Here is a 13309-nt window from a genome sequence, read left to right on the forward strand (position 1 = left end):
TCAACTTGCTGTGTTTCTCATGCTGAAGTTAGGCAAGTGGCAAGTAGCTCAACCTTTTCGTAGCTAAATGGCATCAATTTCTTGTGCGCTAGTGTGATGTCTGTAGGAACATGTATTTACCTGTATGTGAACACATAACTAAACACCTAGTTATCTGTAATTGCAGTTTGCAAGCTATCCTTCAGTCTGTCCTTGGTAGCTCTGTATATCTTTTTATTTTTATTTGGTTGGGTTTTTTGTTGTTGTTGTTGTCGTCTTGTTACTTTCCTTTGTGTTAGGAAAGAAAAAAACAAACATTTTGCCAATTCTGATAAACAGCCAGAGGTAGGGGCAGTTATTTGCATTGTGGATATTTGCTGTTGTTGGGAGACAGACTCTTTGTGGTGGGTTTTGTAGCTTGCTGCAGATGCAGCTGTACTGCTGTGAGTGATCTTTTTACTACTCTACTTCAGGCAACAGGAAAAAAAGCAAGATTTCCTGAAGCAAAACGCTTTGTGTCTTTGCCCTTCAGCTTTGCTGGTGTAACTAAGCCAGCAAGGGGTTTGAATTGTGAATGACGTGAGATGTGACAGGAAAAAAAAAATTATAAATTGCAGCTTTTTTGTGTATTTACTTTTTGTGTTTGACAGCACTTGGTTTGTTTCCCTGCTATAATTATCCTGCCTGTTCTAAGATTAGGGTACCAGTGTGACATGGGCCAAGGGCTCATAGCATGGATAGTGCTTGTATGGGCAGTGGCACTTCTGCTGGTAGAGCTGGGTTGTGTCCTCAAATAAAACACAACTGTGTTGGAGGAGGGGAGAGGAATTTTCACATTCATATTGCAGCGACATGAGAGACTTTTGCCAGCACGGCTGTCTGTCGGGCTCTGCTTCCCTGTGCCACTGATTGACACAATCCACTGGTAAAACTCTGGATGCGTGTGTGGGGTGTTTTAAGGCATTGCCTCTTTTTGCTTGTGTAAGAAAGTTTCCTATGACATATGAAACTGTAATAAACCCACAAGCCTTTATTGCTGTTTTTTTGGTGACTGTGTTTTTAATTGTTGTTATCTGTTAGTGCCCTTAACATTGCAAATAAAACTGTTCTTGTCCTCCTTTGTAAGGAATGCATCAGGGTGTGGAAGATCTGGGGAATTTTATTTGTTTTGGTTCGTGAGTCTGGCTACACGATGAACCCTGCTTTCTGTATACTTATTTCTAACCTGCCTATACCTTAAAAAATGGAAAACATCCAACATGTAGCAGGAGCTTCTATGCTAGCTCAATTATTTCTTAATTCTCTGTGTTTTTTGCAAGCCGGGCCTATGATTTTATTACAAAAGAAGAACAGAGTGAAGCTCTGAGAGGTTGTGGCTGTTCAGGAAGTGACTTTTAATCGTGATGGTAGCAGGCATTAAACCTTTCAGCTGTAACTACTCATTCTGTTGAATAAATGTTTGTAAAGCATTATAAATAGTGTTTTTCTATGTTTCAGATCTATTTGTTTCATTTTCCTTTCAGCTGCCAACACTTCAGATTGTAACTGAAATGTCTTATTCTTTTAAGACATCTCCGTTTCTTACAAAGTACCTTGTCTGTTCTCATTAGTAGCTCCATGACAGTCCCATAGTTAAAAGTGTGAAGTAGGTTCTCAGAGTATGCAGAGAAAAAAATGCCATTAAACTCCTGTTATATCAGAAGCGTTTGTGGTAGTCTGCAGCAAAGTTTATCTAAGATTTGCAGCAAGGTTATTCAGTTCTGTTTGTGTGGTTCAACAGAGCAGAAATTTCATGGCAAATTTAGTTAAATCTATCTGGGTGCATACCTCATTAAATACATGAATCATCTAATTTAGGGCTTTTAAATAACACGATCTATTTCAGTATAGGGAAATACCTCTTGTGGACACCTGTGCATTGAAGATCTTTTGCAGGTGCTGGAGGTTTGAGGAATTGATAGGAGTTTCAGGCTGGTTTTGCTAAAATAGGGATAGTGTACTTTCTAATATTAGCACTTTAAGAGTTAATGTGAAAATAAGTTGAGTAATGTATGTGTCTGAATACTTTGTGCAGTTTGAAGAACTAGAGAGGATGGGAGCACTTGTACTCTACCTCAAAGATTGTTTGCAAATGCAAGTGCTAGTTTGGTTAGTCAGCCTTCAGTGGCTGGGAAATTGCAGAACCCTGATATGCTGAATTAGCTGTTTTAGTCCCAAATATATACTTCAAGTATTATTTTGAATTTGATTTTTGGGATTGACTTTAAAATATTCAGGGTATTTAATGGTTTCATACAGAAGATCCAGATAGCCAGTCGTGGCGGTGGGTTCTAGGTATTTCACTTTATTTGATTTCTTGGGAATCTAAAATTCTGCAGGAATATAATTTCAGCTGGTGTCACAGGCCTTGTGATGGTGAACAAGCCACTGTCAAGCACTGAAAGGAGTTTTTAAATAGAAAGTAGGCTCTTAAGTTGTCTTTCTGGCTCCTGCTTGACCAGCGGGGAAGTACTTAGTGTGCACAGGCGATTGCTGGTTTCACTACTTTGCATAGTGTTTTTCTCAGTTCCTGAAGAAGTGAAACAGTTTACAAGTCTTACTAGTTTGATTCATTAGACTATACTGGGAGACAGTAAAGGACTGTAAATGAAGATGCTAATTAATAGAAGGCAAAGCCCTTCTCCCCGATCCAAAGCAGAACATGCAACTCTGATATGAGAAGTAAGGAAATTGAATCGGAAGAAGTTTCCTTTAACTTAGTAATGATCATATGGGGTTGAACACAACTCAGATCATAATTTTTCTCTAACTTGGTCATTTCTCTCCTTTCCTTTGAACTGTGTGTTAGTTATGCTGCATGGCAAAAAGTGAGGGAGGGACTTGAAAGTGAAGTAGGGTTCCAGAGTTAAGGACTGGCACAGCTTTTAAGTGCAAGTACTGGAGACTTGGATCTTGTCAACGTGTGCCTTTATTCATCTAGGTGGAATTAGTTAAAAAAAATTTGTTAACATTAGAGATGCTAGCAGAATAGTGATTAGAAAATAGTTACGTTTACAAGCTTTGTTTTGTACTGGCAACTTGTCCTTCTCTCAGTTTTTTTTTTCCCCCCAGTATTGCTGTCCTGAATTGTGTATGGCAAATGGAAATCCCTCTAAAAATTGCTCATTACAGACTTTTGAAGTAGATACATCTGTCTGTGAACAAATACTGTTTTACATCATGTTTCAGATAATCAGTGGGGGAAGAGCAGTGGTGGTGTGCCTTTAAAAACTGTATGCTTAATGTGATTAAGCCACATTCTAATGTTAGTGTTTAACATGATGTAACTTGAATACTAATTTTTTGTTTTGTTTCTTTTAAGCAAATGGTTATGAGCCTTAGAGTTTCTGAACTGCAAGTACTTCTGGGTTACGCAGGGAGGAACAAGCACGGACGAAAACACGAACTTCTCACAAAAGCACTGCATTTGTTAAAGGCTGGCTGCAGTCCTGCTGTACAAATGAAAATCAAAGAACTCTATAGGCGAAGGTTCCCTCAGAAAATCATGACACCTGCAGACTTATCTATCCCCAGCGTACACTCGAGCTCCATGCCAGCAACTTTGTCTCCGTCTACCATTCCACAGCTCAGTTACGATGGCCACCCTGCCACGTCACCATTGCTTCCCGTTTCGCTTCTGGGACCTAAACATGAACTGGAACTCCCCCATCTTACATCTGCGCTCCACCCTGTCCATCCTGACATAAAACTTCAGAAATTACCTTTCTATGACTTGTTGGATGAGCTGATAAAACCTACCAGCCTAGGTAAGGTTGCAAATGTTGTAATAATAATATTTGAAGTCTTTTGGGTGGTTTTTTTGTTGTTGTTGGTTTTTTTTTTTTTTTTAAAAGTAATGGATGAATTCAGCTGCTGATGCAGTAACTGGTTAAATATTGCATCACACTAGTGTTTAGAGAATTGCTATTTTTGGTAACTTTTGGAACAGATTGTTCTACATGGAGGGACATCTTACGTAACACTCATTAGTTGCTTTAGCTGAGCCACTAAATATGGTTCAAAGATCCATTATATATAAGGGGTGAGTTTGACAAGAAACAAACTAAGCCTTAGAAAAAGGAAAAAACCTGTCTGCTTTCAGTAGTTCTTATAAACCATAGAGTTTAATTATTTTAAAAAAACAAAACAAAAATACCCCTGAATCCATCAAGCCCACAAAATCTCATCTGTGCTGGGAAAGAATGCCAGGCTAGATATTTGCTGTGATCCATTACAGCCTGAACGTCTGAGTTTAGGAAGTCTTGTGGTTCTTTTGCAGTTGTGGCTACTTTTCTTTAAACTGTCTTTTGTATTAAGGTATAAATCACTTGTGTAGCTGCTGAGAATAATCTGATGCTTACAGAGCATTATATAACAATGTGTGATTTTTTTTTTTTTATTCCCTTCCCCCCCCCCCCCCGGCTCTGACTCCATGTAGCACTTAACAGTGTGGTTAACTTTTAATACTCTTGAATACTGCTTAAATACAATAGTCCTGTTGATTCTGGAGGGACAGCTTGCATGTTGTAACTTTCTGCTGTCTTTAAACCCTGGAAAAGATTCACTGTGAGAATAGCTGGTAGGAGGAGGAGATTTGTGAGAGTAGATACGGGGAGATGGTGGGTGAGTGAAAAAAATGTCCTTTGCGACAGAGATCCCTTGTAAACAAAAATGAGCAGGTACTTCACATTAACAGTCTGAACAGCTGCAGGGATGTAGGAGGCCTGGTATGTGAGTGGTGATGGTGGTCTGCAGATTTCTGAAGCATGTTGCACAGTTGTTTGCATTTTTTTTTTAACTGTTATAACTGAGGCATTGAGGGAAAAAACAGATTTTGATAATCTCACCTTCTGGTTCAGGTATTCTTTTAAGAGGTATACTGTATCTATTTAGCTTTAATCTAAAACCTAACTGATTAATAAGCATTCCGGGCAATGCCAGTGGTACAGGATAATTAGGTACTCAGTATGTGTCTCATCACTTTTACATTATAAATACTTAAAAATAATGCTATAATTTCAATAAGACATTCCAATGCAGGAATTACGGCATGCATTTATTCCTAGATGTGGTAAGAACACTTTGCTGTCAGCTCTGTGTCTGACAAACGGGCCCCAAATGAAGAGATCGTAATTCACGTTCTGTCATGTCTTACTGCTTGAGGAGTTTATATACAATAGGATATTTTTTTCCCCTTTGTGGACTCTGAGTGTCAGGGTAAGAAAATGGAAGTGGGTGAAATTCTAACCAGATACCTTTTTAAGCAATCTGTGTCCTTTCAATTAAAGGTGTGTTTGGGGTTTTTGTTTTCCATGTGAATCCTGTCTGCAGCTGTCTCTCTGTTTGTCTGAAGCAATACTATTAAAAAGCTTTTTTCTTGTGCTTTTGGGGGAAGAGAGAGCTTCAGTGTCCGTGCATATGAGAAATGATTGGTTGTTTCCTTTTGTAGTGGAAAGTAATGTTGCTACAGATTGTAAAATTGCTAACTACAGATGTCATGAAAGTATTTTAGAGTAATAAATATATATATGTTAATGAAAAAACCTGTTGGATTAATAACCAGTGATACGCAGCTTTATACACTTTCAAAACAACTTGGAGCAATTGTGCATACAGCTTAGCAGTTTTAAATGCAAGTATGGAGCAGACATTAATTTTCTCCGTTTATACAGTTACTGATAGTCTAACTAAAAAGTCTTAAATGATTTGTTGAATATTTGCCCCAAATGGTTTGGGCATCTTTTCCACTGCTGCAAACAATGTGGGTTTCCTCAAATGTCAAATATCCAGGTTCCCTGGCTTTGTTTGCAAATGGCAGATACGTATTACAAACACTCAGAACTTCTCCTTGGCATTTGGCCAGCATTTCAGCATCTACTGCTTGCTTTTTCCCATCGGATTCCTCATGGGGTAGGGATAAGAAACTTCTGAATTTACTCTGTTTCCCTCCACCACAAGAATGAACTGATGACCTGATGTGGGGTTTTGAATAATTATCTCCCTGCTTAAAATGGAACCTACTGGAATAGAAAAAAAATGTGTGTGTGAGAGAGAGAATGAGTGCGATCTCTGCTGATTTGAGGACCTTCAGATTCTTCTGAAATGATAGTCATTACGTAAAAGTTGGGCAAAACACATCTTTGGATATGATTCTCCCTGGTCTTTCCCAAGTCAAGGTGGAATTGCTTGGAAGGTTTGCTCCAGTAGTCTTGTCCCATCAAGAAGTGATTATTAATTTGAAAAACAATAATTGGACAAAGCCTTGGGGAAGGGAGTTGCACAGCAGGGCACTTGAACATGCATTCTGTACCCAAATATTTTATATAGGTGGGTAGTACACAAGCTAATGTGAATAACAGATAAGGAAATTAAATTTGCTAAATATTATTTTTAATGTCAAGAACAAAAGGAGGAAATGGATGTTACCTTCTTACACTTGCTTCCTCAAAATGTAGCTCTGAACTGTGATTAAAATCGACATGCTGGCTGCTCACTTGGCTGGATTCATGGCAAGGGGGAAATGCAGTGCTTTATCCATCCATACCCTTCTCACCAACTGCTCTTGAGGATCTTTACTTGAGCATGGCTGGCTGAAGCATGTGTGACAAGCTAAGGTTAGAAGGCTGTTGGATAACTTTTTTTTAACTTTCTCTGGCTTACAGCAGCCAATATAACTTGTAGCAGTGAGTAGGATGCTTGCAGAAGAGCAGACTTGCCTAGCTAGTTGAACTTGTAAACTCAGCTTGTGCTACCTCAACCTGCTCTTGTTTGAAGAACTGAAAATAGCAGCTAGGCCCTGCTGATGGTGGGACTCTTCTCCTGCTGTTACTCTGCTCAGATTGCAGAGCTTCTTGCTTCCTTCCAAGTGTTTCAAGTACATGACTCCCTGTGTAGGTCTTTCAGAGCTGTGTGGCTAATGCTGACAATTATGGTTATGCTGGCTGTGCTGTTGGGGGATGACAGCATTTTCTTTACTCCCAAGAAGACTGTCAGCGGGCTTGTTTATCTGAGACGAAAAGATATCTGTCAGTGTTCAGTGGAGCTGTCGAATTTGATCCATATTTTATTAGTCATCCTCATTGCAAAATTGAGAAAGCATCTATATTGGATGTTTTTGTGTACAAGCCAACTAGGAATGCTCTACATTCTGAAAATGTATGTTGGTGGATGAATCTGTACACTGAGCTCTTGCAGCGCTAGTGAGAAGTCTGAGCACTCTGCCCCATGGTTAACCACGATTTGGTGTGATTATATGACTGGTTTTTTTGGAGGAAAAGCTATCCAGTTTGGCCTTGATGGAATGTATGAAAGTTGCCTTATTATTGTGACTTCTATGTTGTTTTTTGAATAGGAACTCCTTTAAATAGGAGAATTTTGGTTGTTAGTTTCTCAAGTGAAGCTGCAGCTTTCACTTAATTTTTCCCTATTTTCAGCCCCCAGTGCACAGACACTGCTAATTGGTTGTTTTTTAAGCATAGGGCCAATTTTCTAAAAGTAACTTCTAACACAGATAAGATCTCTTTTGTGTGGTGAAATGTGTTTACTATGAGATGAGTAACGAGTACCAAAATTCTGCCAGATTATTATGGAAGGGACAGTAGATAGTTAAACAACATCTTAAAAATACTTCTTGTTACAGCATATGTCATTCCTAATTGCTTTAGCTGTGTAGTTGTTCCAAAAAACGTTTTAACTAGGTTATGGGTCTTTACTTACCTGTAAGGGGAAATTAACCTTTTCTTTTCAATTTAAAGGATTAAAGAGGCTGTGGGCTATGCTACTCTTTTAAAAGCTGTTCGAATGGCTTATGGTTGATCACCCTGAAATTTATTTGCTGTGCTTCAGGTTTAAGCAATGTGGAACACAGCATTGAAACTCAGATCTGAGACATGGAAATCAGGATTTTTATCTAAAGGTCTCACCCTCCTTGGAAGGAGGAGACAAACATCAGGCTTTTTGGGGAGTCAGAGTATCACTTACAGAAAGCATTGTATGCTGCCTGCCAGACTGCAGATACTGGCTTCATCGGGTGAAAGGAGCTTCTAATGGCTCTACTGAGGCTTGTCTTGATTTGCTTAGGTCTTAGTTTAATTTCTTAATCTGTGGACTCTAATAACAGGGTTTCTCCAATAAGCAGAATTTCGCCCCTGGTGCCTGCCCTCAAGAATTATGTGTTTACTAACAAGCGTTCATGCTTCTGACTTGAATTTACCTTGAAATTTTCTTTTTGACTGTGATTGATCATGGTTACTTGGACATGCATTCTTGAAGACAGATTTTTGCAACTGATCTGACTAAAATCTTTAGGGTGACTGTAGTTCAAGGTACATCTGTTAAACAATTAAACAATTCAGTGCATTTAGAAATCTAGGTTGGAAACTATAAAAGTTTTGTTTGGCAAGTATTTCTCCCTTTCATGTATCAGCAAGCTGATCTGTTGCTCTGTGCAATCAGTATCATGGTTTATATGAAAGTCACACTTTTACTGTCTTCTGTGTTTGTTATTCTTTTAAATGTACTTTGTGGGAGGAAGTTCAACAAAACACTATATTCTCAACTCGGGCTTGAGATTTCTGACTTCCGGCTCTACAGCTTTTAATTGTGCAAGAATAAGCTGAAATATTAGCGCTCTCTTGTTCATGTGCTGTAGCTGAACTAGAATTACAGTGCACTTAAGTTTTTTTGGCTTCAACTTGTATTTGCACGTGGGATGGCTCAAGTTCATGTATAGAGAATCTTTCCGTAGTCTAGAGTCTGTTTCTTTTAAGTATGAGAGAGCTTTAAGCAACTGGGTAGCTCTTGTGCTACAAGAAAAGGAGTATAATTTATTACTGCTCACTTCAGCTGATTGCTCAATCTCCTCATGCGTAGAACTGAGATCACCCAAGTTCCAGGACCTTACAGGATATGGATGTTTTCAGACACCGCTGCTCTGATGTGAATGGATCTAGGAAGCCACTTTGCTTTCCAAGATCAAATTAGGATATCTTTTTGATAATTGATAATTTGATAAGGAGTTGGGCTCAATGATCCTTGTGGGTCCCTTCCAACTCAGGATACTCTATGATTCTAATTAAAGCTTTTAGTAGAAGGAATTACGGCAAACCACGTGGTTGACTCAAAGCATGCGAGTAATCCGTTAATAATCAGTGAACCAATCTAAGCTTGGAGTGGTATCCCTTTTAAGTGTTTGGAGAGCTTCAGGCCTAGCAGTGGTGCTTACATAGCATGCGAGAGGAAGCTGTGCTATTGCAACATGTATTTTTTAAGATTTCCTCTTGCAACCAAGATGCTGAGATCACTTAGTAGTTGTTGGAAATGCTGCTGGGACTTGGAAGTCTAAAGTAACTTCGAGTCTTTCAGAGATACTTTTATCTCCCTTTATGATGGCTTTTAGAAAAAGATGATACGGGTTGTGCTAATCCTGGTAGAGAGCTTACTAGGGACTCTGTTATCTAATCATGAACTTTAAACTTAATTTTTTGCCTTTCCTGTTAGCCTTATAAAACTTGCTACTTTCTTGTTGAGAGTAAAAATACGCTAGAAGCAGGATACCCTGTGTAGGGACGCGGCAGTGCTAGCTTTTTAGTACTGCTCATTTGAAGTGTTTAACTGCTGTCGGTGCTCTTAGGAATAGAAGCTAAAATTTTCAAGCCTGAATGGCAGCAGTTGAGTTTTGGGACATATATTTAGGTGTCTAAAGAAATCAAGTGACTGAACTTGAGTACAGAGGATCCAGTGATGTTCCTTCCCTCTGGCAAAATGATGGAACAGATATGCAGTGGAGATCTGTGGGCCCAAGAGGGGCAGCAGCTAGAGGAGAGCTGGAGTGGGTGGGTATTTACTGCACAGAGGTAGGCTGGGAGGGCAGAGAGTTCTGGCACTGAAGGCTGGCATGAAATTGTCCCTTAATACTTACTGTAGGTCTTCAGAAATGCTCTAATACATGACTGATTAAAAACAATAATCAAACATAAATATCTGTCCAATTGCACAGAGTATCCAGCTGATCTATTCTGTTTATACAATGTATCATAGAGTTATAAAATACATAATATTTATGAATTGATTGTAGCCCTTGGGGTATTTCCAGGCTATTTTCACATATATATTTAGGCACTATTTCAAATGAGCTCCTTCGCATCTCTCTACTCCCTGTCTTTCCCACCCCCAGTGTAGCTCTGCCTATTCCTTCTGAGTATTCACTGTTAAAAGCTTAAGTCAAACAGAATCCAAAAATGGTCTTAAGCGATAAATGCAGCAGACTGACCAGAACCTGAGTTCAGTTTTTCATCTGTTTTAAGCTGAAGAGCGCGGCATTGTCATTTCACAGTAATGCACTGTATTTGTGAGTGTAGTGCAGTTGTAACCCATGGAAGTGGGTTAAGAGCTAGTCACCGCTGTCAAGGAAAGAATGATTTGTATGTTTACTAAAATGCTTCCCTTCAAGTAGTTTTGAAGTGTTTTGAAATGTTAAGGTTACGCAACATCCATTGTGATAAGTGATTGAAATGAAGTGAAATGGCCAAGATGTCACAGCGAATGAGTGACAAAACAGAAACGGGAATCTGGGATTTCTCTCAGTGCTGGACGTGAGCTTGGTGTGGCTGAGCTCCTGAAGCTCGTGGCTTGTGCAGGGCATGCTGTGCTTCTGCACAGCCCTCGGCCCTGCTCTTAGATGTCTGGCACGCAGCTGGTCAGGGCGTAGGGTTCGGCTTTGGCCTGGTCTGACATGGCTCTAGCGATTAGCAAGAGGCTTTTCCTGCCTTCCAGGGGAGAGGGTGGCTCTCCGAGGAGGAGTCTAGCTGGGACAGATCTGATATTGCACACTACAAATGCATTTAATGGGTAGCAGGAAATTAAGGGTATGGTGGGTAGTCATTTAAAAGGTACTGCTGCCTGGTTCCAGAAGATGGCAGGAGCTTCGTGCTAAGAGGTTGTGGTTAATGGAAAGGAAGTGTTTATGTATAAACACTTGTGTTACCCAGGAACTTCATAAATTGTGGTGGTTTTAAAAGGCCTAATGATGCATCCCAAGATGATGTATATCCCCCATTAAGGTGTATCCTCTCATCGTTTCTCTCCCACGTAGCTGCTTGGTTTCTGCTTATATACAGATACTGCAATGTACTGTACACAGGCATTTGATCTCACCTCCAAAAGCAGTTGTATAAATGAACACCATTTAGGATTGATACAAGAGGGTTTGGACAAACTACATTATGAGGAGCTATGTGTATGTAGTATTGTGTTACACGTTTCCTGGCTTCTCCTGCAATTGAACATAATTCAAAGCCTGTCTGAATTTTACCTTTTTAAAAGGTATACGTTTTCTGTACCTTAAGCTAAAAGCAGTAATTTTGGTCTAGCTTGGAGGCAGTCTATTAAATTTTCAGCAGCGAAATTTGGAAGAGGATTGAACATAAATTGATACAATGCCTTCTGTTGTTTAAAAGAAGCAGCAAAATGCCTGTGCTGCAACAAAATGAGGTATCTTAGCTGTCTGGGGAAGATAAGCAAGAATTAATTATTTGTTGGGTTGACAGCTTCTACAGTGTTTAGGTTTTTCTGGCTAGTATTTTGACAAATTTAACTGATCAAAATTATGACCTGTATTAGATTAATGAATAACCAATTAGACATCTCTTGTTTATCTTACAGCATTTAGCAAAAATTTGCTATAGTCCTGATACTCTTACTTAACTATTTTTGCCTTTGGAAATAAACATGCTATTATTGGAAATCATTGGTAATAGGCCAATTCAATGATAGCTTTTTTCATGACCTGAACTTGGTTAATTACTGCAGTGTAAAGTGCAAGTTTAATTTTAGTCCAAGTATCTTTCTGTATTAAGAAGGTAATATGTTCCCTTCTCTATTTAATAAGCTGCACTTGGTGATGATAGATGGAAAAGGTTAACCGTCGTATATTGGCATTATGATGGTCAGCTGCAGTTGCATTAGGAAGCATCACCACCTCAATGATGTGATAAGATAAGATTCATTAAAGATTTTAAGGTTATCTGTTCTTGAATGGAAATTTAGAGACTGGCTTTTTTTCAAGACAGCAAGAGGTATTTTACTGCAGAAAGATTGTGTGACTATTTTTAGCCGTGGGTACTGGTGAGGTGGAACAGAATATTTTTAGAGCTGTAGAAAATGCAGCCACTCAAGCTGGGTTCTTTTTTTCACTCTAGTGCTATAGGGTTTTTCCAAAATAAAGAACAAAATTGGTAGGAAATGGTTTTTTTTTATGTATCATTATTATTACGTATATAAGTAATATATTAATTGTCTATACACACACATACATGTATGTATACATTCATATAGAATTTTAAGTGTTTTGGCCCTGTGAATGATACTGTCATGTATTAAAATAGTTTTTGCTCAGATTTTGAAAACTCATTACTCATGTGAAATGTTTCACAAAATATACAACAAGCAAGGCATAATTGGGTCACTCTCACTTAATATATACCAATCCTCCATGCTGTTTGGATCATTACTTGAATGAGGTAGGCATGAAATAATTCAGGAAACTGTGGTGACAGTGAATTGATAAAAAGAATAGCTTTGAAGAAGAAACTGCTCTGCAATGTTTTTGCAATGTTTTAGGCATTTTAGTGTGTTGTACTAATGTTGGGGACCTGCAGAGGCAATGGACCTGAGCTTGTGCTGGTTCTTACAAAGTGTGTATACGTGGTTTACAAGAAAATGTGGATTTTGTTCATTGCCTTTCCTGGATTTAAGCTGGATGAATGAAGAAGTAGTAAACACTCCCCTCCGCCCGCCCCCCTTCGGCACCCCCTCAAAAATGGTGAGATTCCAGTAAGATGAGAAGTGGATTTTTATATGGCTTGTCTGAAACTGTTCTTGTTGACACCCATTTAATTACGTAAGTCTGCTTGAAAGCTTTTTATTATACTTTCAAAACCTGCCCTTTCAAATCTCTGAATTTTTCAGGAAATTCTTTAGCAGCAAGGTAAAGCGATGCTTGTGATTCATGTTTGGTTTTTTTTTAATTACTGCACCTTTGTTCTTTATATGTAAATTTAAAAAACATATAAAAGTCCGTTAGAGATTTGTGCATTGTACCTCCTTTCTGAGATTGCAAAGGAAACATGGCCTATAAACCACTCTTGACTAATCCTCCAAGCTCTGTACCATTCAGAGTGTGCTAAAGAAAAGCTGTTAAAACTTAATAATTCATAGTTATGAAAAAAAAACCCACCACCCCAGACCCCCCCCAAAACTGTTCCTGGCAACTTTCTTAAGAATGTTAATATTA

At 38.8% G+C, this 13309-nt stretch overlaps 1 protein-coding gene across 2 annotated transcripts in view; it reads left to right on the top strand.

The window, feature by feature from the left end:
- The window catches only part of PIAS1 (protein inhibitor of activated STAT 1), a 68051-nt gene that overhangs the window by 22568 nt on the left and 32174 nt on the right, over positions 1 to 13309 (top strand). For both annotated transcript variants that reach the window (XM_076348111.1, XM_076348112.1), the window contains exon 2: positions 3341 to 3785. In XM_076348111.1, the coding sequence (XP_076204226.1) occupies positions 3341 to 3785 (445 nt within the window). The remainder of the gene's footprint in view (positions 1 to 3340; positions 3786 to 13309) is intronic.

The sequence above is a fragment of the Aptenodytes patagonicus genome, chromosome 10, assembly GCF_965638725.1.
Source record: "Aptenodytes patagonicus chromosome 10, bAptPat1.pri.cur, whole genome shotgun sequence".
Taxonomy (NCBI): Eukaryota; Metazoa; Chordata; class Aves; order Sphenisciformes; family Spheniscidae; genus Aptenodytes; species Aptenodytes patagonicus.